Consider the following 24,996-nt stretch of genomic DNA (forward strand, 5'->3'; position numbering starts at 1 on the left):
AAATACTCTTTTTTCCTAGAGATAATGTGAATACAAAAGTCAATCGTGTAATATTATTTATTCTCAAATATGTTTAAATTCTCTTATATTTTAAGCAACAATGTAAACATTTGTGCAACAATTTTATAATAATTTAACGTAAGAGATTTAAATATATATATATAAAAAAATATTTTGTTAATAAAGATGCATTAAAAATGTATGATAATATATATCTTGTTATCAATGTCCAATCGAAATACTATTGTTAACTAAAATTTAACAATAGTACACTCTAAATTGTTACAAATTTCTCTTATATGCATATTTCTACTCACTCCATATTTATTGTTTGGTGAAGGATATGGAATGTTTTTTTGGATATTCCTCTTTGTTCGGGAAATATAAATTGTATGTAAATTTTCTCATTGATTTTTATTTAAACTTGTGTCTGCCTTTAAATATTATGCGCAAATATTTCGAAAATATTAAAATATTCATAAATAATATCAATATATAATGCTTATGTATATACACACACTAAGCATTGTGTTATAGTCTTTTTAACGTACACCTAAACTAACATATATAAGTTAACCATTACAAACAATCGCCTTTCCATGAATTTGTAATAGTTTTGATTCGTTGATGCGCGGTGCACAAGTAAGCACAGTATATAGCTCACAGCTTCTCGCAAAAAAAAAAAAAAAAAAAATAACTAAAATATATTTTTCCAAAAAAGGCAATGCACATCTTTCTGAAAAAGTTACGTCATTTCTCTACGAGGGAAGATGAAATACCATGTGTATCAAAGGAATAAAGCTGCTCGTATGAAAAAGGAAAATATTTTATATCAAACATTATCTGAATATTTATCTTTATAGCACTTTACATTGATCTCTACGTTTGATTTTCTTTTTTTTTTTTTTTAGACTAATGAAAATCGCATTACTTGACGCGGTTATTCTTAGTTAAAATTGGTCAAACTTTCTCGCGCGTAATACCATAAATCGACTCGTATCTCTATAACAATAGGTAAGTTTGATACTGTAGGGAATTGTAAAAGAAAAGGATATGAAAAAGAAAAACTTACGGAAAAGGTCCACAGGTTGGGTAAGTTGAATGGTAGTTGGAACGGGAAGAGTTCGAGACAGGAAATGAGAAATCGATTTTCGTTGCACGAGTTTACTGATGCGCGATCGGGATTAACTTCTCGCCCGCTCCGATCGCTGGTAAAGGCGCCTCCACGGTAAGGACACCGTCCTTACTCAAGGAAGACTTAATGCTCTCGGGATTGGTTCCTTTCGGCAGCAAGAATTCCCGATTGTATTCTCTGTATACTGATTTGCTCTCCGTCTTCTCCTCGTGTTTAGCGTGGACCTGAAACAAAAATTGCATTGTGTTATCAGAGACGTTGTTAGAGTACACGATAGATCTGAATCTTATTATTTCATCGCTATTCATATTAATTCAGTTCCCTGAGAAATTGACGCAATTGTATGCAATGCTTCTGCAGAAAAAGTTACATAACTTTACTCCGATCGAGAATTATCAATTTTAATTAAATAAGGCTGGATTTAGTAAATTTTTTTATTCTTTTTGTGATCTTTTGTAGATCTAGATACACATTCAATATTTATAGACAACAAAAACAATTTTTTCCTATAAAAATAAACTCTATATAAAAACACGCAAGATGTTGCAACCGGATTTTTAACGTGACCGCTTTTACTAAAATACGCCTTGAAACTAAAATATATATTATGGCTAGTAGCCAAATTACGCCGTAATTTTACAGTCTAACTAATTGTAAGATAATTTATTTTTTTAGTATTAGATTATTATTAATGTTAACAAGCAATAATATTCCATCCACGATTCACCCATAGTATGTATGCGCGTACACGCGCTTGCTGATGTAAATTTACAAGTTCTCGTTAATTATTCGCCTCGCGTGTGTCGAACATCAAAATACGTGTCGCGATTGATTTATAATTATAAACGTACTGTCGCTCTTTTCTTCGTACGCGATGTTTTTCACACGTAAAAAGAAATACTAGCAGTAAAGAATTAGGACCAAATCTTCGCGAGTAATGATAATGTAAAACGATATAATGAATACTTTAAGTGTCCTTCGTGATGTTTGACGGGCAATTTCCCTGAAGGGTCTAGAAATGTAGGGTAACGAGGGTATATTCACGTAATGGTGACCGTATTGACTCATTCATTCGACCCATGAGTCACGCCCGTTCCGTTTGACCAAGCGTAGGTTTCATCTCCTTAGTAGACGCTATATACCTTGGTATAACATATCAGACATCGCTCTCATTTTTCTGAACACGAAGTATGCATACGCATTATGTTACAGATGCACGTGAGATATGTATATAATTACGTTTTCGCGAAACGAAACTTGTGCAAAAAAATACGGCATATTTATGGAAATCCATATTTCCATTTTCTTCAGTTTTCTAAAATGTGTTAAACTGTTGTAATTTTTCAATTTATATAGCAGAGATTTGTATGATAACATTCCATGCATGTTTTCGAAGTAAAATTTTTCTTATTTGTAGACTTGCATCTTGCATATTCTAATAATAATACAAATAATAATATGATTATGGCCTATTGCCAGTTTCTCATGAAAACTCATTGAGATAGGACGGAAGATGAGACGAGGATCTCCTCGTAATAGAACAGCGAAAGTGGGTTACGAGAGCGGCGACATAATCGGGACATCCTCTCCTTTTTATGTTTTACGAGAGCTCTATGTCGAAGAAAAATCGAAATGTATGCAGCAGGACGAAGGACAAGACGGAGAAGATGGCGGTACCGCTATCTCTTCCAACATCAGGTCGACGCAAATCAATATTTTAAAGGGTGGTCGCTTTCTTGCGAGTCATCATTTTGCTCGACCTCGTTTTTCGCGCAAAATATACAATCCTCTATTTTATTTTTGTATGAAAAGGCATGCGCTCGCAGAATGTTTATTTTTCTTGGATATTTTATGCCTTTTGCAACAAGGTTTTATGGGGCGAGAATGTTTTTGTTAATTCGACGCGATCGATAAGAATTTTATCGCAAAGTGATCCGACCGCTCCTATGTCCACGGACTTTATTTAGACCTCGCGTCCTAATTTTTTTCAAATCTAACTCGTCGCGTGACACGTCACGACCCATTTTTCATCGTGAAATAATTGGTCTAGACTCGGGAAAAAAGCGATGAAACGTGCGATCGATTTATAACTTGTGTAAACTCGAGCTTACTTTCAAGCTCTTACATCTATATTCTTTTCTATATCTGCCTGTGCAATTTTATTCGTAAAATATATACGTATGTTTCGCAACAATTTGATGTATTTTTTGAAATAAATTTCCACTAGAAACTAGTTTGAAAGTAAACATTGCACACGCGGTAGCATTATGCTGCCGTGTGAAGATGCGCAAATATTATTACGCGACTCGCAGATATCGTCGAGGAGTTTTGTGTAAACGAGTGTTGTTACGACGAAGATATTACATCATGTTAATGATGCGTTCGATCAGCGACGTATTTAGAAATCGCGGCTTTTACGAGAGCGACTTGCCTTGAGGATCAGTGGTAAAGCGAGGATGCCGAGTGTTGACTCACGCGATCAAACAAGAGTGCTATACTTTTATAACGTGCGAGTACAAAGTATCTTGATTGATTTGTCGAGCCACAATCTCAAGAAAAATGATTCGTGATATTAAAAATCTCAAAAAATAAGTCGTATTACATTTTTTACATTTATACAACCAAAGAGTCGGTGCGATACATTTTTATTATAGTATCATTTTCATCGAACGAATCTTGGATTTTAGAGTATTCAAGCGAATATTAAAGATACAAGGTGTTTCAGGAGGAAAATAGTCAATATTTTAGGACATGATTGTACACGTCATTTTAAGCAAGAAAGTTCGTATAAACATGTGTCCTATTGTGGACAGTTATAAAGATGCAACATGTTCAATCTTATAAGAACGAATACATTTAACTGGTTGTTTTAGATTGTTTAGATTGATTTAGAATCAAATATTATAAAACAATTACATTAAATTTTTGCCAATTCTTTTTACCATAGATACGAATGTAAACATTAGATCACGTTTGATAAGTCCAGTGTTACTTTGAAATTTCTGGTTTCTGTGCTATAATTAAAATGCCTTATATTCACTTATGCCAAAATATTATTATTAATTGACATTATTGTTTATTAATTAATATTAAATATTCAAATTTATTGTAAGCTTAAAAATATAACGTAATTGTTTCATAGAAATTTGATTATATTAAATTATAAATGTATTCGTTCTTAAGACTGAACACGCTATATCTTTATAACCGTCCAGAATAGGACACATGTTTATACGAATTTTTTTTGCTTAAAATGATGTGTACAATCATGTCGTAAAATACTGACCATTCCTCCTGAAACATCATGTATAAACAGAGACGAAAAGACGAGAATAAAGGGGAGGAAATAGCACAGTAGGAAAATTTGTTTTCTTGTTAAAATTGATCCCCATTAAAATTGTTGTGTTAAATATTTAACATATTCATGTGTTAATTTAACATATTGCTGTTATATTAATTAAACTTAAATGTTAAATTATTAAAACAACTAAAAAGAGATGTAAAAATAACAGAATATGCATCTATTTTTAATGTTACACAATAAATATGTTGTTTTATTAGTGACAAGATTTATCTGTTAAAATTTACAGAAAAAATGTTGAGTTTTTATTTTTTAATATATATATATATTTTATTATTTTTTACATTAAAGTATGTTAATTTTACACAAAATTTAAGTTTGCATTTATTTTGCGTTAAAATATTAATACAGTATTTGTGTCTCCATTTAACATATATCCATATTACGTTAAATTAACACAAAAATTTATGTGGGCCGTTTGGGGCGTGTGAGATCTGTGAAACTTAACCAGAAAATTTGTCAACTGTGAGGGATTACTATTTATTGACGGTCGCTACCAGCTGTAAATCAATGATCCTGGTGACTTAAGCCACGCACTGTCTGTCTCTCGTCGCCAATCGCGATATTTCTTCAAGCGTGTCTCGATAGCTTTGTCGCGCGCGAAAAAAATGCAGGTGCAGGATACACAGCCGCGCCCATTAGAGCGGCAAACATATCAAAGACGGAGCCGCGAACGGTAGGCGAGGCCTGCTAATTGCATTACGTAAAAGCTGTTAATGAGCGAACCGATTCGCTTCTCAAACGTCTTCCGATGACATCGCGTCGTCGAGAGAAGACACCTATTCGTCGTCGTCCGCGGATACGTGCCAACGAACGAAATAAGCTGGTCTTAACCTTGCGCCATGAGAAGAAATTAGACTGTCAATGCTTGAATCGCATCTTTAGCGTTTCTTCTCTTTATTTATTGTTGATTATAAGACCGCTCATTTCATATTTGATTTCAAGGTGGTATACGCGCTACACCTTGCATAATTTTCTGCAGAAATTCCTTGGCACAGCTTCCCGATAGCATAGTAAATGACAGTAAAAGTACCCGAGATAACAAGGACAGCCGATATAATTAATTCGCTTAATTTTTTATTAATGCTTTGTCGCTTCAATCGTTTTATGTCTCTTTGAGAATTTTATCTTCTTGCAAATAACTAAAAGAAGAGAAAAACAAAAATTCGTCACTTTATCATTAATAATATATGTCGATTTTCTCATAATAGAATATTTATTTTATATGTATCTGAAAAAGTTTCCTTTTATAAGATTTGATGAAAAAAAGTTTCTAATTAATTAACAGTCCGTGTCGAAATATCCTTGACAAGATGAACTATTTAACGCAAGATGATGTCAAAAGCTTGTTTTTCTAACAAAAGCCACGAATTGATTTTGCCATCATGCAACAGTCATCAAATCGCTAATGCAATTTTCGTGTTGTACTGCATTCCTGTACTACATTCTTCTTGGGATATCGATCGTGTCGACGGTAAAAAATGAAAACTACCACGCAGAGAAAAGTATTGTGAGTAATACAATACCAAGAGGGAAAGAAAACGAAGAAAAAGGCGAAAAAGAAAGAGACGTCGTGAATTATAGTAACTCAACTCTTCGTAAGATCTAAGTTTTCGCGACGGATATCGTCTTACGAGAGGCCAACTTTGTGCAATCTTAGCAGTTGTGACCACTATTCATCGAAGTGACTGATTTGCCAAACTTTAGCATCCCCGACTTGCTATACGATAATGAAATGTGGGTTACGGTAAACATGACGATATCATAACGATTCTATCAATAGTATTGACTTTCAAATATTTCGAAAGCTTAAACGCATCTAAAAATTTTATAAAAAATTAAATATATGTATATATAATTATCGCACTCTCTTTCACTCTTTAAAAATATAATAATTATTATATTATATTATATTTATCTTTAAAAATATGATTATTATATTTTTAAAATTAATTTTATAACACAATCATGAAACATAGATAATTTTAATTTCTATTCGTTTCTTAAATCTTGTTTGTGTAACAAAATATATTTTGCATAAAATTTTCAATATTAATTTACTTATCCGATATTCGGTATCGCGATTGTCAAAAATAACGTAAGCCTGGCAGCTGACTCAGAAACTAAATATAATTATGAATTTTGACGTTACTATTTCCATTTCTGCTTTTGCGCGTATAATTATAAAACAGACTCGAAGATTTACAATTAGGTTGATTAAAAACGCCCATAATATGAGATGTAATATGAGATAGAAGCTTTTCCAACACAGGAAAAAATGAGAAATCCGAAACAAACAAAACTCAACAATTAATCGATATATGCAGGATTGTTTGTCGCCGTGAATACTTTAACTTTAAAATTTAAAATTATCAGCTAGGATTTGACGAAACTATAGTCTCTCTCGCAGCTTTTCAACTACCGATATTAAATATACATTTAAGAGTTTAAGCCATCGATTAAATTTCTATCAAACTCAACCTAACTATAATTATGTGCTATAAAAAAATACGAAAAAGAATTCAAGGATGTATGTCTTTTCATCGCTTCTGCGATGACGTCAAGTGGCCGTAAACTCGCGAGAAATGTTCTATACTTTCATATTCAATTCACACGCCGTTTCGAGCCCGGACCGTTCGTCTTTCGGAGCATCGTCCTTGATCAAGCCCTTTAAGGTCCGTTTGCGGCGCACAACCGACCTAAATTCATCAGACCCTGACCACAATATACGACAAACAGTTTCGAGTTCTTTTTTGCGCCGTCAGGTTCCGTCTGGCGAATTCGTTTATGGAAGATTACTTGTGTTCCCGCGCGACATTTTATAAAAAGGAGGATCTTTGTCGTAAAAATAAAAAAAACGAGCGATGCGCCGTTCTGAATAAAATTATCTTGGATTTACATAAATTATTTTCGCGTGCAAGAAAAGAGAAGAAAAAGAAAAAGACAAAAAAAAGATGAAAGGAAAAAGTAGATTACACGTACATAGCAAAGAATTTTAAAGAATTTAAAAAAGATTATGAAAATAGAAAATAAAAGTATAAAATAAATCGATTAGAGAAATTATTTGAATTAATTTTTATGTATTGATGATCTCTCAAGGAAGATAAAACCAAGGACAAATGGAAATAAATCGAAAATAAAAACGTACTCTAGATTGACATATCAAACAGACATGCGGGATGTTTTGACAGCCGCCATTCAATTTCCACTGAACTACTATAAACTACTTGAAGTTGATACTAAGGAAATCAATGTTTCTTTTTCCACCTAGATCAATAATACTGTGACACCATATGACATCGCAAATTAAAGGATTATCAGATTTTTATGAAAATTTGATAAGTAAAAAATAAAACATTCTGTACAAAGATAATAAATAATAAAATATTCTGTGCAAAAATAAGCTGACACTCTTTCGATTTAAACAAACAGCGGAAAAGATCTTTTAAACATCTTTTATAAAATCTCTGTCTGTCTCGTTATGATCTTCAAGAGGCCGTGAAATTGGAATAAAAAATATTCGAATTGACCAATCATTTATCGAATAAATCATTATTAGAATAATATATTGCATTAAAATAATATATGCTTTCTTCGTCAACAAATCTTTCATTATAATCTTCCTTTCATCGCGATCAAGAACAAAAGTATAATGGTCCAATGACCTCAAGCACCCATGCATAACGGTAGAAGAATTTTTGCCAATACCTATTTGCTCGAGAAAGAGCGAAAGACTATATCCATCTAATTTCTACAATTTTATTACCTTTCTTATTGAAATAAATAAACATTTTTATGATTATTAGCACATATTACGTAAACAAAACGTCGCAAATCAACAAATAAAATGACTTTTAGAAGCACAATAAATTTCATATTATTTCTGTCGCGTAATAACCAATAAGATTAAAGATTCTCCAACTAAATCTTTTTTCTATATAAAAATGTCTATAACAAAATGTATTAAATTAACTACAGATAACGTTTTTATTTCATATTATAATATAATTACGTATATATAGTTAAGTTGCCCTATTAACAAAGTGCAGTTAAACGAAAAATATATATGGTATTTTGTGTAATTCATAAGCATAATCGCGTCGTCTCGCATTTCGACTTCGGCTCGTTTGTTCACAATGGTCGAACATTATTCCAATCCGCCGGTATGACGACTGGCATGAATTTATTTTCGGCGTCAGTTATTTTCGTCCAGGTCGACGCGAGAGCATTAGAGGAGCTCGAAGACGCGCGATATATAGAGAGATTCCACAACTTTCATATTTTACTTCGTGCATAAAATTCTTATTTTCGAAAGGGTAATCGGGCGAAAAAAAGATAAAGGTATCCATAAATTTACTAAATTTAAATATATATAAATTGGCCGGCCAAGAAAAATAAAATTGCGTTTCAGAATCGTTCAAAAGAACCAATCATCGAACTAAATGCTAAATGAAATGACCGTCTCTCGTGTAAATTTGGTCGATGAAGCCAACTTCCCAGGCAGGAAGTGACGTAATGCGAACAATTACGACGTTCTACATATGCAGTTCGAATAAGGATTCGCAAAAAATACACTGCATTTCACGCTACTAATTACTTCCCGTGTTCCAGGGTGGAATTTAAATGCACATTTTTCGGAAGAATAGAACATATCATCTTCATATTTAATTTAACAGTTTACGTTTCCGAATCTTAAATTTTTCATTTAGCATATAGAACTGATATTTTAAAGATATATAAAAATAATCTATAGCAACTACATTAAAAAAAATTATTAAATGAATAAATATTTCTTTCAATACTGCCTAATAAATCATTTATTTGAAACAAATAAATTATATTTCACGTGAAATATTAATATTATTAGTTTGAAATAAATGATATTTATTAGACGGTATATTAAAATAAATATTTATTTGAATTCAATAATTTTTTAGTGTAATATCTCTGACGAAGACAAACTAGAGGTTAATCTAGAGAAAATTATACGAGTCCGCAACTCGCGTAATGAACTTCGCCACTGTTATGACGATGTGTTATGCATGGACCGGCAGCTTTGCGTCGCGCCAATCCTCGCCAATTGCGCAAAAACTCGAACCCGATTTGCATCTTGCCAAGTTGTGCAAGAGACCGTGTACCGGCGAGAGTATCGTGTGCGATGAGTCAACCGTGTAATAATTTCGGGTTTCCTGCGTTTGCCAGATGAATTAGGCAGAAGCAATAAATTGGAACACTCGCGGAGCGATAAATTGGAGCACTCGGTGATATTCTGAGTAATCTATTGTTCGAGTAAATTAATTTATACGCGAGGCAGAGAGAGAGAGCGATGTCTAAAGATAGACTTTAGTCACTATAAATATCAGGAGAAAAACTTGATCGAAAATCTTATTTGAATATTTCGATGTATAAAACATTTTTTTTAATTTTTTGAATTCTTTTTTCCAAAGTTAAATGAATGTTTAAAATAAATAATTAAGACATCTCTCTCGCTAAGAGAACTTAAATAGAGAAGTTTCACTCACCAAGAGCTTGTTATCCACGGTTTTGACGACGATCTCCTCGGGCGTGTATTGAGAAACGTCAAAGCGCAACTTCAGCATCTTGTTGTCACCCTCGTCCTGGATGAGGGGACTGTTGAGGCCATCCAACCAAGTATGATCATGCTGAGGACTCAGGGAACTGCTATTTTGAGTGCTCTGTTGCGTGGTGGTACTGTAATTGAAAATGAAAACTTGGGTTATCGCCGATGATCATCGCTCGCGTGTAAAATCTAAATGAAACGTTGAGCACATTGATAACGATGATGAGCGGAGATGTTGAAAATCCATGATACATTAACGTAAAACCTGCTGACTATTCTACGATAGATGCGATAATCCGAAACCCCATACCTATGGTGGCAATGCGACATACAAGTAACATAAATCCACACACAAAGAATTACATTGACTCAAAATCGTGCATAAACAATGTTAACGCTAAACAGACCGGCGTATAAATTTCTAAATATTGTATTTCATGTAGCAATATCTTTTATTATTAAAAATAAGAACAAGAGAAAATGGCATAAATTGTAAAGAATATGTCACTTATTTAAATTTCAATTAGTAATTGAAATACTCGCCTTGGCCTTTTTAGCGTTAAATGAAGGTGTTACTCGGGCTTGACTTTTGTACTACACTATTATCTATGCGGAATCGTGAGGAACATGAGATATGAACTGTGTCAAGAAGGTAACAATGGTCAACGTTCCCGAGTGCGAGGTCACAGAACGTGCAGACATTTGTTTGGTCGTTGCACTCGCTTTCTAGCGCGATTACAACTATATTAACCCTTCGTAGAAAAAAATGTAACGCTGCGGCATTATTTATTGCTAAGACTTGTTATTTTTCCTTTACATGTTCCTTTAACATTTATGTATATTAATGTATATTAATGTAACAAATATCAATAATGTATTAGTATACAAGAACATCTGATTATGCAACAATAAAGTTTTTAATTTATAAATATTTTTTTCCGTATATACATATACTATAATAATTAAATGATTAATATTAATTATATTAAATGTTTATAAAAATTTTCAAAAGCTTCTTGCCTAATTACGTCCGATTTATCAAATTATTCATTAATCCTTACTTTTCATTCTACAAAGGGTTAAAGACTGATGAGAAATAAACGGTAATGTGCAGAATGCATACTGCGGTTGGGAGATTAAAAAAAGAATTTATTGAAAGGTGCGGACAATAAAAATTTGTTATCACTATTCCAGAACAAAGCGATCTACTTGGTTCTCTGGCAAGCTTTCATTAAATCGAGGGTACGCACCCTCGCGGTAACATTTTTCCGATCCTATAGATTGTCTCTATATCGATCGACTCTTTTTCTCGTACTTTCTTTTTTCTCATTTTTTTTGCTCTAACGATAGCATCACCTTTTGAAGCTGTCGAACGCGGATCGCTTCGACGGTGCTGTAGGGTCGATCTTGTCCCAACCTTCGCTCTTCTCGGTCGTCGACGTGCGATGCTCACTGGTACTCGTATGATGCCGACTTCATAGTTAGTCATCAACGTGCCAATGCAGAGCCAATTGGTAATCGAGCGCAGGAAGAGGGGTTATTATTATACGGTTAACTTTCGGTGGTTACAGAAATTGCGTGAATTTCACATTAATCCACGCGGTCACGCTGTCTTCGCTGTGTTTCTTGGCTCAAGTAAGTCTACACGCGGGATTAATCTCGACTTTGTTTTCAGACTAGGTTTCATCAGATGAACAGTTATTCGATTAAATCTCTCTTAATCCTAACTCTCTAATTTCATTAATAAAAACGACAAATAATTCCTGTTTGAGCTACATTTGTTGTAACTTTACCAACGTCGATTGTTTCTGACAAAACGTAGAAATGATTTATAATCAACTTTAGTAATATACTCTTATTATTATCGTAATCAACGAATAATTGTTTTGAATTTATTTGTCATTGATGAAACCCATCTTTGTTCGAATTGTTCAATTGAGTTCTTTTAAATTGCTATTTAATATCAGTATCCTGTATTTCCGATGTTAAATTTTGACAAAGAAATATAACTTTGAATTTGTTTTATATCAGCAATCAATCGATCAAGTATGTCTGATTTTAAAAACAATAAGAGTTTTCTTGCACCAAGAAACAATGAGCGAATGACATTTCAAGCGCGGAGGTATATTATCATTTAATTCTCTTATATCTTTTTTTAATTTGCTATTATCTTATTTAAATTTAAAATATCATATTTTATATTATATTTAATTAATTAAAAAACGCTAAAAACAATTCTCTTAAAAAAATGCTAAAAGTTGAATTACAAAAAAAATAGTTTTCTAAAGTTTATCATATTTTTTATTCGAAATAGTTTATGTATAATTTGATTGTACTAAAAAAAATAGAAAAATAAATAGAAATAAATTAAGCGCTAAATTTTGACTCAATAAAAATCTTATTGCGTACACATAAAAAAATATAATTTTACCTATTACTAGCAAATTCACTTACATGCACTAATGCACTACCGGTGCGCATTCACTCGGTTTTCTGTAGTAAATTGATATTAAAAAACAATACAGAAAAATAAGTGAGTACGCACTGGTGCGCACCAAGTGCATCCAAGCGAATTTACAACTCTATCGCAAACCTAAAATATTCTCGAATGCTGGCAAATTCACTTCAAACAAGAACAATGTACAAAAAGCAGTAAGACAATCGACACACGTCACACGCAGCAAATTAATCGTAAAAGCTATATACAAATTATTCGTATAACTAAAGAAAATAATAAGCGTACTCGGCAAATATACATACATAATAAGTCTTATTCGATTTTTTTTTTAATTATTTCGCACGATACATCGACATTTTTCAAATCAGTACCTGCATTTATCTGAGTGACCTTTCTTCACGGAAATCATTTCTAAACTAATTACTTTACCGCTAATAATAGATGCTAATTTTATTAATGGTCTCTAGAGAAAACCGATCGATCGTAAGCACTTATCTAAAGATAAGAATAAAGCTATTTGCAGCTCTGAAATGAAATAAAACGGATACCGATAACCGGAAATCTTGCTTCTTATCTTCTCATCTAAAAGGTCATCGACTCTCATTAAGAATACTAAAGTAATACGTAATAACGTTGTCACAATCATACTTACCATATAGCAAAGATAAACGTGATTTCTCAAGTGTATCTATATTTACCTTTCTTAACTCGTTCCTCTCGGAATTGTTTCATTTTGATTTAACCTTATAAAAGAATTTTATAATCTGCTATTTTTCAATCTCATTTATCATTTTCCGAAACGCAAGTTTGAAAAAATTCAAGTATCTACACATTAATTATTTTGTACGTTATAATTATTAGTAATATGTATAGGTGGCATATGTATAAGTAGATAATTTTGTTCTAACAATGTTCTAACAAGATTTTCGTGAAAACTGCAAAAAATTTTTTTAGTATTACTACACATTTAAAAAAATATTTTTAATCTTCTGAAGTTTTTTTATCTATAAAAAAAGAGGGCATCAATTTATTTTCTAATAAAATATTTGTTCTTTTATAGGAGCAAAAATTATATTTTATTACAATAAACCCCAATGGGAAATAATTTGACAGAACTGCGACATCGTGCGTGTTTCGTGACAGTCGAATAAATTCCAGTAAAAGGATTCTCAGAACGAAATGTCACTATATTCCGTCACGCAACGTAACGTGTTTAACAGTAATAACGACTATTTTCTACGTTTTATTTCCTTTATACAATGTAAGTTGAACGAAGACAAAAGAAGGAAAAAGAGAGAAAAAAAAGATTGCCGTCTGTCGTCGCTGATAATAAATACCTATATTTCTATCAGCTATGTTATTTTTCAACGAATCTATCTCAGGAACGTGAATGCGTTTTTACTTTTTCTCGTGATATATATTTCCACTGAATATTTTGATGGAATCTAAATTAGAAATATCACATAACATGTTAATAGAAATAAAAGGGTTGAAGTAAAACTACATAGGAAAGCTGTGTGGGAAGAATGCGGTAGAGAACAATTATGCTAGACAAGAGAAAGGTCGGATCTCGTCTCGTGAAATCACGAGAGGTCAACCATAGCAAGCAAGCTCTCACAAAACTTGACTCGGAACGAAAAGGCCAAACAAGACGAATCACGACGGAATATATAGCTTCTAATTCAATCCAATCGCATTATTTTGCGCTACTACTGATTCCTTATATCGTGGAAATAAAATTCCTAAATGGCCATTTGTCGAGCGAAACAGTAGATGTGTCTTAGGAAATTACACGACAAAGATAAATAGCGTATAAAAATGATTCATGGTATTGATAACGATTATCATTCATCAATCAAATATGGTTTCCTCAGTGAACAAGAAAGATAATCATCTATGTATGTCGCAAGTCATATCTAATTAAGGAAGTTTATCGAATAAAATAATAGCTACGAAAGAACATATGTTTCGACGGAATCGTATTTAGTCATTACGTAATGTAAATGATTGGAAATCAATGAATCTAGTTGATAGTAGTTATACATTGTCCGACATTAAGAAACGGAAAGACTATAGTTGTAGACGAGACAAAAACCGGATATACCTATACGTGAAATTAAATTAATCTCCCTTTGGCATGTGCACCGAGTTCCTCGAATCTTTGATCGCAAAAGGCCGTGACTTCCGACAGCACGTCAGTTGTATTCGCGAAAGTTCAAGCATAAAGTTTAACGTAGTTCGCCAAAGTCAACTAACAAGCTATTGACCTGCCTATAAGAGGCAATTTCATGTTGCTGCTCGAGTCTCGCGTTGTCTGTCTGCCTGTCTATCTACAAAAGCATTACAAATTTGTCTGCACGCGATACGTCGCAACTATCAAATTCTATTTTGTACACCTCTATTTAAAAGTAAATATGAGTTTCGAAGTGACATCCAATCAAGATACGTATCACTATAAGTCTCCTACAATAAAGTAAAAAATCTGGATAAAAGAGGAAGAGATTTTTCTATTTAGTGCTTAATATAAAAATAATTAATTAAATTTATTTTTGTACTTATCGATTGGCTCTAAAATCGTGTTTAACACTCTCGTGGTTATTTCAAGAAAAGAACAAAGAACTGCAAAATATTTTTGTTATGATTCTAAATTAATGAGCAACTTCGAAGCCGTTATAATCCGATTGCATCAAAATGAATTCAAATATATAATGTAATGGAAATAAAGATACTAGATAGATTCGTAGTGTATGCGTCAGAAAATATTTTCGTCGAAACCTCTTTCCGCACGCGCATATGATGTGCCATCTTACATCAATACACTTGTCTATTTGCGGTAAACGTCCCTGAACACTAACATTACGTCAGGAACACGTGATGATTCGGACTTCGTAATGGACCATACTCACCTCCTACGAATCCATCGAGAATGTATCGATCGATATCGAGCCATTTTTACCATGGCGCATATATTTATAGACAGAATGTTTTATATGTCAATATAGCAGCACATGTGTTTCTCAAAAAAGATCTCGTTATGATTTATTTATGACGAGAGTAAATTTTCTAACTATATATATACATACATAAGACGATAAATGACTTAAATTGCGGATAATTAAATTTTGATCTATTAAATTAAACGACCAGCGTATTTTTAATCTATAATGCATCGCAGATTATTACTATTATTAAGTTCGATAAGACATATATCTCGAAGACAATGATAAATTGATAAAAAAAATTAATTGCGCAATAAAATTATATATATTGTTACTTGTCAAAATTGTGACAAACAACTAATCTTGTCGAGACATGATACGAACAAAAAATACACGTGATGTCAATGTGAGTGAGCGAATTTGGAGAAGCTTGCGCAGTCAATGCGTAACGTACCGAAATTTGACCACCGTTTTATGCCTGGGCGGATAAAGATCCTCATCCAAGATCATCGTGGATCCGGTAGAGAAGCAAGTCGATACTCTCGTGTTACAAAAGCTGAACGCGCTTGATTTTAATACGCGAAACCGCGTGCGATCGCCTCGATGTCGCAGAAATTACTGCGTAAAATGGCTTGTAGGCTTCCTGCAAGCTCCTCACCTTTCTTGCATCACGATTTAGTGCTTGATTCCAGTGCCCTCGTAGTGGGGACCATTCGCGAACGAGCAACGCGGCAATGTCAAGGTCATCATATGTTGACGTAATAACGAGATGCACCGAAAACTTGTGTATTTTTCATCTGTCACTTTTCTTCGGTTTACATAAATATAACATTAGAACGAGAACGATGGTATTATTTTAAGAAATGTACGCAGAGAGAATTTTCTCTTAAAAATCTTGGAAATTCATGATAATCGTGGGACAATATGATATTGGAAGATTTTTAATTAATATTTACCACAATAAGAATATTAATATCTACCACAATAAAATATAAAATATGTTCGATTAATTTTACATGTACATATTATAATATTTTTTTGTGTTAAATATTAATCAGAGAAACTTATAAAATTCTTCCAATACCATATTGTCCCACGATTATCATGATTTTCAGGGTAATTTCTAAGAGAAAATTCCGTGTACGTTTAATATAACTCAATATTTTTTTCTTTGTATAATAAAAGACGAGTAAATATTTTTAAATAATTTATAAATTTCTTATTGTTAGTTAAAAACTCGAAAAAGGAGAAACGTTCTATCAGTATGTAATTTACTTTTCTCGCGTTTTTATCCTGCTTTTTCGAACTGTTGAACAATAATAATGTTGCATTCAGAGCCATGCCACCGAATGTGTGTATATCAGTGTAAACATCAAAACTGCAGTGAACAAGTTCGTTCATCTAACGAGCACATCCAACGAGATGCATCCGACGTAATTATGTAACAGACATCGTTTGTAATTCCGCGAACAACACGTATAGAGCCTCACGCATTTCCCACAAGAATGTATTTAATTATACATGTCGGATTTAACATGAGCGTGTCATCACATAACGAAATAATTACTACTTAGCGTGTAAAATTTTATTGTATATATGAATACTTGACTGCTGATATATAAAAGATGGATATAAAAATATATAAAAATAAATTTGAGGCTCTAACTTTCACTAAAGATTTTTTTTACGAAAGAATAATTGTTAAAAAAAAATTTTTGTAAAATTATTTTACGCAAAAAGAAAACGAAATGCAAAATGATTTGAAAAATATCGTGCGAACGACCGTATAACGCAACTTGAGCAAACATTCGCGTTATCACGCAAATCACGATAAAGTTCGCGCAATTGGTTAGATGTTTGTGCGTATGCAAATTTCCGCATATACACCCCGAGATTATTCACGATGGTCGCGCGGCTCGAAACGCTAAAGAGAAGAGCTGCTTCTGGTCTGTGAGTATAGTGACGGAATCTCTATAAATAGCAGGTATACGAAATGCGCGTGAAACGAGGATATCGATGCAAAAATATCGTGGTAATCCGTGAACCACCGTAAACGGCGATTGAATCATGCTATCCGTTGGAAAAATCTAAGATACAATTCGACTTTTGCATGCACTGATATGACATTTTACGATAATGAAAAAATATTATAATATATAATGAATTTTTCTACGATTAATCTATTCTATGTCCTATATGTCATTAATGACATTTAATGCTATTATTGTTATTATTAATATATATTGTATATAAAATTGAAATATAATACATTCTCTAATATTATACGTAAAATTACGTAATAATTATCGCGCAAATTAATTTGTGTCAGATTTTTATCGTAATAAATTATCCATATTTATATATTGTATCGCACTTTTTTTTATCAATGTCAAGAAAGATTAATTTTTTTAATGTTTAATGGATGTGTGCCAGATATTATATTTATATTTTCTATATTTTATAAATCAAATATAAATAATCGCTTTAAAAAATTAATTTGTTGTTCTATAAAAGTGCTTACGATCGATCGGTAGATGATTTTCCTATCATTCTAAAAACAGAATTTATAAGTATGAAAGATCGAGAAATTGTAAACCTTCATATTGTAAAAGAAAAAGAAAAGATTTGTTTCAAATACATCACAAATTGTATACGTTTATACTCTGTTAGAAATCGTCAATAATCATTGAATAGACTGAATATTTGTAATCGTCAGTAATTTCAATGCGCGACACGCGTCGTCGCGCGATTAAAGAAAACGAAGTACGTCAAAGTTACGAAGCATATTAAAACCTGACGCATATCAATCAATCGAGCGGAAATGATAAAAAAATTTGCAAGAAAAAAAACGTATAAAATATGAATACTGAAACAAAGATCGCTTTCAAGTTCTCTGATCTTTTTGTCGCAATCTGCGACAAATTACATTACACTGTTCGTGCGTTTTGAAGCACGGAAAAATCAATACTTTCAGTGTCAACTGTATTATTCAGTTGTGACGTACAATTTTTATCGATCCTTTCCTCTCTCTCTCTCTTTTTCTTTTATATACATATATAAGAAAACGCAGTAACTTTATTTTTCTCGCGTTATGATTATAACCTCGATACATATACACCATCGTATTGAGCGCGTAAACATAACATCAATGTAAACAAACATTCAATAGCTTCAAGTTACATACATCATAACTGAAAGAAAAATACTTTCGCAAAATGGAATAAAATATTACGCGTACGAATTCATTGCAACGAAGTGCGTAAAAAAGAGAAATGGAAAGAGAGGAAGAGAATGATATAATAAATAACATAACCGCGACCTTTCGAATTAGAGGTTAGGCGTTTTCGCGACCTCTCATACGCATACCTGGTGGTGCTCTTGAAGAAATTGTTGCTCTCGCGGTTCATCAACTCGCTACGGAACCGCGACATCTCGTCCTCCATCTTTCTCATCTCGGCGTCGAAGCGTTCGCGTATGTTGGAGAACTCGGTGTCGATCACGCTGAAGTCGCCGAGCTTGATGGGAATGTTGCGCTTGATACCACTATCAGCCATGTTTTCCGCACACTGTCTCCTGTCACTGTATATCACTTAGAACGAGGGATCCGCGTTCGACGAAAAACGCGATTCACAACTCCTTACTCGCGAAAAGATGCGCGCGTATCTAGTCCCGCCTGAGGAATGAGCGCTGCTCGCCGGCAGCTCCTTAAATAGCCGGCGAGGTCGCTCGTGGGAGTTCGGCCGCGCTCGGCTTCTCTCGGCGCGACGCACGCGGTCGCTCGTACCGAACATTCGCGCAAAACTTGACGCGCTCGATGACGATGACGGTTCTTTTGGTTTAATTAGACATTAATGCGGCCGAAAGTCGAAGCGTCATTAATGACGAATGATCGAGAGACAAAATGGAGAAGCGTCTCGCCGCCTACGTTATTTTGTGTACGATGAAAGAGCGCGTTTGTTTTGCCATTTATGGATATATCACACTTTATACGCAATATTTCGTATGTATCTGTTTTTTGAAAAATTTAAAGAGGAAATCGATTTTAAATTATTTCAAATATATATTATTGAAGCAAATGATTGAATGACATATTTGATTATACTAAAAAAATACTTAAATTAAATATATAACATTAAATCTAACAAAACATCTATATATATATATATATATATATATAACTAAATTCCGACGCTAGATTAATTGTCAAATTAAAAATAATTATTCTAAATATAGAGAAAAAACTTGAGATTAATAAATTAATTTTTTGAAAGATATAGCGATTGAATTTTTTTTCGTATTTAAAACGAATAATTTGTCAAATATGAAAATGAGCTCTCCGAATTTGTTCATATAAAGATTATGCGTAGGCGACACACGCGATCTCAGAAAAGATACAAAACGAATCATCATTGCCCACAACAGAGCATGACTAATAAACTTGCATGATCGTTTCCTTATGAACGACCCCCGCGAAAGAACAATCTCGTAAATTCCTACACACGTGTCACGGTGAAATTATTCATATTTCTAATGAAAAGACGGAAATAAAAGGCACTATTATTATAATAATAGTTAGTAGAATAATAATTAATGTTCATCATAATTTTTACCATATAAAATTGTTTTGAAAATATTATATTAAATATTAAATTCTCTGTCACATGTTTTACGTAGATTAAACCGAACATCAAAAAATGCGAATTGAAAATAAAAACAGTCTAGAAATGACACGTGTAAGACACGAGAGTTAACGAGTTGCAATAAATGAAGATATAATTTTTACGATACTGATTGATTAATTAGTATGACGAATTGAAAGGTCTCTGTTAAGTCAATAACGCTCATCGTAAGATCGACGAGGTCTATTCATAAAAGTCCGTAATAGTCTGTCAACAAAAATTATAATGAAGAAAGTAATTTTAAAAGTTTACAACCTTATTAAAATAGCAATTTAAATTGATATCGTTATTTTAGAAATTAATTGTGTAAATATCGTTACCGCGTTATCGTCTAATCTGATTGTCAGCCTATTATATTAATAATATTTTGCATTATTTGTATCAGACAAATACGAATCGCGCAATCTATTATAAAAGATATGATTTCAAGCCGATTGTATATCTTTGAAAAAATCAACAAAATTTGGGTGCAAAATTGAGAACGCATTCCTCTTGTATTGCGTCTGGCAAAAATTGGCAGTGGCGTCGAGATGCGTCAACAAGTCGGGAATGTTAAAAGAATGTTTACGTCGTCACGAGAAAATTCTTTTACGGTATTGTGAAACTGAGTCGTGTGAGTGACGCCGACGCTATTTCGGCGTTTTGCGTCGTCACGAGTTGCGTTCGACTGACAATGAATGGAGGAACGGCACGTCATTCTTTACGCCCCCTCATTTCTCATATACAGTCCGAACATTCTTCAAGGATACGTTCACATGAATCAGAACACCATCGAAAAGTCTGCTCACGTCGAACTAATTGAATAAATCTAAGAAACAATTGACCAAACAGATGCACTCGCTAATCCTGAGCTTGACGAGGAGGAATAAACCAAAATTATATATTAAAAGCGAAAAGTACCAAGTATGACACAAAGCTGCGAGAATGATTAAAATATATACTTGCATTAAATAATTCAGATTAAATAAGTTCTTATAATAACGCAGCTTTTTTTTCAAAATAAAGTTTTATTCGTGATATATACAGGGTGTACCTAAATAAATGCGAAAAATTTGAGGAGACGAGTCTTTGTCGAAAATTGAGATAAACATATATATGCTCTTATATTCCTTCCTGAGGAGTTTATATTAAAAAACTTATAAAACTTATATATAAGTGAAAAAACTTGATATATTCCGTTTCATTTTTTTAATGTGTCTGAAATTTGAGAAAAAAATAAAAATTTAATATTTACCTCTCTCTTTAGAAAAGTGTAACTCTTCAGGAAAGGAGATATAAAAACCTCCCTTAATTTTCAACAAAGAATCATCTAAAATTTTTCACACTTATTTAGACGCACTCTCTATACAAATAAAAAAATATTCCTAAATTTTCTAAATTCTAACTTTTTCATTATTTTTTATAATTATTATGTGTAACGGGGAATATACTATATTGCGATGTTATACAAAGCGCGTAATAGCAATGAAAGGATAAAAGATATCAGATCACGACCATCGAGATCATCGAGGTTGAAGCCAAAGTATGTCAATGTCGGTGCGTTCCTTATATTTCCAGTACAAGATTTTTTACGAGACAGCTGACTTCCTCTCCCTTGTTTGAAACGTTCACGACCAGGTATGTTGACTGGAGAGTGTGACGTCACCTTCGTGGGGGTTTCACCGATCGATAAAAGGCGTCCTAATATGGATCGAAGATAAGGTCACCGGTATATTACATATATGTAGCTCCCAAAAAGATCGCTACGAAAATTATATCACCCATCTCAAAATATCGCAGATCTCAAAATCACCTAAAATCGAAATTTATCCCACACAATAATTTTTTATCGATCACTTCCTCTTTTGTATCATTATTTTTAATTTTGACTCCTTAATTTTAACGAAGAAATACCTTTATCTTAAATATTATAAATTTAGACAAGAAATAATTTAATAAAATTTCTATAATTTATATTTTCCATTTTTTTTTTAATTAATTTATCTCAAAATTTAATCTTACATAGATCTAATCATGGATTTGATTATGATGTCATTGAATGATGCCATGGCACGTTAACCTCAAGTTCCATTCGTGGTTTGTAACGCGGTGTCATTATATATGTATATGACCAGTGATGACCTCTCGGCATTTATAGGTCGTTCCGAAGATCGCTTACTACATCCACGTAATTAAAATTTAAAAAAAGACGCGATAAAGTCTTATTCTATAAGGGCAAAGTTTATATTCGATCGATATTATTAAAAAAAATGTATGATAAAAAAGTATATATAAATATATTTTTGATTTCGCGTAACATGAATGCGGAAAGCGGAATAAATTGCCGAGCTATTTCTTGATCGTATCCTCGACATTGAATTACGAAAGGAACGACGATCGAAATAATCGAACTCTCGAAGAATCTCCTTCGAGCGGATCTGGCCTCGGATACTATGGCTCTCTCGGATTTTGTCAGCTAATAATAACTTGGTAGCACATACCAAAGAGCTACTATCTTTTCAACAACGTCAGTTTGCTTGTTTTCTCCAATTATATATCGAGCTATGAATAATTATTGTTCGATCTCTTATAAATGAAGCTTGTTTCGAAGCGGAGAATCGAGCAATGCAAAGATAGAAATTTAATTTAGCGAGAATATCAGAAAGAGAAAGCATATAATTTATAGAAAAATTAAAGAGTATTAAAAATACAATTTTATACATTTTTCGGAATATTCTATAAAATTATTGTTTAATATATATACTTGTTCAATTTCTTTTTAATTTCGTAAAATTTTAAATGTAAATATAATACAATCATGAAATTGTATATATCACGAAATTGTGTATATCATTAATAAAAAATGTAAAAGACATATATACATAATTGATCACACGATACTATTTAACTTCTGATCTAATGTGAATTGTGTTCGCATCTATTATAAATTGCGCACAGTTTATAAATTAATTATCAATATGTCACCGCCACGAATAAATTTACACGTAACACGATGACAAATGGCCATAAATATAAAATCTGCGTATATAATTATTATACTACTCTCTTTTATCATTTTGCTAATCATTCTTTATTTTTTAATGTTTTATTAATTAATAATTAATTATTTTTAAAAAATGACTGACAAAAATTGTGTAATTTTTTTATAATAAAATAATTTCTTAATAAAAAAAATTGTAATTATGTTATAATTGCAACATAATTTTGATATATTTCTTTCTCTCGTAGATAAAATAGGTAACTATATTTTCCTGTTATCATACGTAAAAGATTTCCTTTGACTCTCTGCTTTATATTTTAGCCACACATTACCGAGGGCGTTAATGTACGTGTTGTAATGTTGAGACACATGGACATTTTCATCAATATTATAAAATGAAAAATATTAAAAATAAGAAGCCTGCGAAAGAGGGAGACGATAAAAAGGAAAAAGTTGAGAAGAAATTTGACAAAAAGAAATACAGACTCCAAAAATATAGCAATAAGTATAAAAGTATGTATATGACATACATCAAATAGGTTAATTTACTATTTCTTTAATATTTTGTCTTCTGTGTATCAGTTGATCAGTGGGAAGAAAAGAGAAAGAAAGCCGTGTTGCGTGGATTTTACAAGGAACTTGCAAAGGATCAGCAGAATTCACAATCGTCATCTTTAAATAAACCCAAGAATAGAAATGAGATAAGGTACGCACACTGTTCAACATTTCACTTTTAAATCCGACATAAATTTTAATATAACTAAATGTATTTACATCCGTACAGCAACTCAAAAAGTAAAAGCTATGCCTTTTACAAGGCCAAACAAGAGTACAAACGCAAGCAAGAAGATAAGAAGAGAAGGATAGAAGATGCCATTCGTGTAAAAGCAGAGCGAGAAGAAGCCTTGAGAAAATATAAGGAAAAGAAATTGCAAAATTTTAGGGTGTTATCGAGGAAAACGAGGAAAGGACAACCTGTTATGAAAGGCAGAATAGAGATGTTGCTTGAAAAGATACAGCAAAGTGTAAAGTAACTTATAATTTCCTCTTAGGAGAAAGTATAATTTATTCCTTGCATTGTTACTTAGCTACATTGATTTCATTCATAGCGAATAGCATAAAAGTGCATTGTACATTGTAATACATATAATCATAATATATCATCTAGAAAAGCAGTTGTTTGTTTCTTTATGAAATATATTATTGCATAAACTTTATATATATATATATATATATATAGGATAGCCTAACAATTTCTTTTTAAACTTTATTAAATTTTTGCTAAGATTAAAATCCAATTTATCGAAGAAAATGTGCTTGATATTTTTCTCTTTTTACAAATGCGTAGACTTAAATAATATTGAAAAATTATTTGTGTTTATTGCACTACTAAAATTTTTGTTGAAAAGCAATTTTTAATGAAACAGTTTGTTGTTTTACGTGTAATGATGTATTACTTATTTATCAGCGGAACATTTTTCTTATATTACCCTTTGCTAATTTTCAATGCTATTTTGCTTGCATCATTTCAAGGGGATCAATAAATATCAATAAAATATCTAAATACATAATGATAAAACTTGATAATAGAAGCCTCTGATTCAAATTTTACTAAAATGTCAAAGCCAAAATTAGGTAAAGTGACGTGTTATCTAAATCTCTTTTGAATCTCTCGTAAATGGTAAAGATATATCAACGACATATCATTTCGTCGAATTCCACAACTCGTGTGAGATAAATGCGCACAAATTCTCTCTTCTCTCCACAAAGTTTTACATATATTTAATATTAAAACTGTACCTGATTGCAAAACTGGTATACGAGAGACAGTCTCTGCGATGGCCCGATGAAAGAACGAAGAAA

General features: G+C 32.3%; 2 protein-coding genes across 3 annotated transcripts; one reads left to right on the top strand and one right to left on the bottom strand.

Moving 5' to 3' along the window:
- Positions 1-395: 395 nt before the first annotated feature.
- LOC114934591 (alpha-crystallin A chain) lies at positions 396-19,164 on the bottom strand. 2 transcript variants are annotated; one of them, XM_029307252.2, is made up of 4 exons: positions 18,841-19,164; positions 11,434-11,550; positions 10,019-10,208; positions 396-1,359 (listed from the first exon to the last, which is right to left on the bottom strand). In XM_029307252.2, exons 1-4 carry the CDS (start codon positions 19,026-19,028, stop codon positions 1,165-1,167), a joined length of 690 nt encoding a protein of 229 aa, XP_029163085.1. In that variant the 5' UTR covers positions 19,029-19,164; the 3' UTR covers positions 396-1,164. The 2 variants fall into 2 exon arrangements, with proteins under 2 accessions (XP_029163085.1, XP_029163086.1); XM_029307253.2 differs by lacking the exon at positions 11,434-11,550.
- Positions 19,165-23,449: 4,285 nt separating this feature from the next.
- On the top strand, positions 23,450-24,308 carry LOC114934624 (uncharacterized). Its single transcript, XM_029307310.2, has 3 exons — positions 23,450-23,646; positions 23,716-23,839; positions 23,918-24,308. Exons 1-3 carry the CDS (start codon positions 23,529-23,531, stop codon positions 24,165-24,167), a joined length of 492 nt encoding a protein of 163 aa, XP_029163143.2. The 5' UTR covers positions 23,450-23,528; the 3' UTR covers positions 24,168-24,308.
- Positions 24,309-24,996: the final 688 nt, after the last annotated feature.

This window comes from Nylanderia fulva, unplaced genomic scaffold (genome assembly GCF_048542155.1).
Source record: "Nylanderia fulva isolate GAGA-0341 unplaced genomic scaffold, ASM4854215v1 Scaffold7, whole genome shotgun sequence".
NCBI lineage: Eukaryota > Metazoa > Arthropoda > Insecta > Hymenoptera > Formicidae > Nylanderia > Nylanderia fulva.

Coding starts and splice junctions, on each gene's coding strand:
- LOC114934591 (XM_029307252.2), bottom strand. CDS start 19,028: ATGGCTGATAGTGGTATCAAGCGCAACATTCCCATCAAGCTCGGCGAC. Junction 11,551..18,840: donor TTCTTCAAGAGCACCACCAG/GTATGCGTATGA, acceptor CTAACTATGAAG/TCGGCATCATACGAGTACCA. Junction 10,209..11,433: donor GCGTTCGACAGCTTCAAAAG/GTGATGCTATCG, acceptor TTTCAATTACAG/TACCACCACGCAACAGAGCA.
- LOC114934624 (XM_029307310.2), top strand. CDS start 23,529: ATGAAAAATATTAAAAATAAGAAGCCTGCGAAAGAGGGAGACGATAAA. Junction 23,647..23,715: donor ATATAGCAATAAGTATAAAA/GTATGTATATGA, acceptor TCTGTGTATCAG/TTGATCAGTGGGAAGAAAAG. Junction 23,840..23,917: donor AAGAATAGAAATGAGATAAG/GTACGCACACTG, acceptor ACATCCGTACAG/CAACTCAAAAAGTAAAAGCT.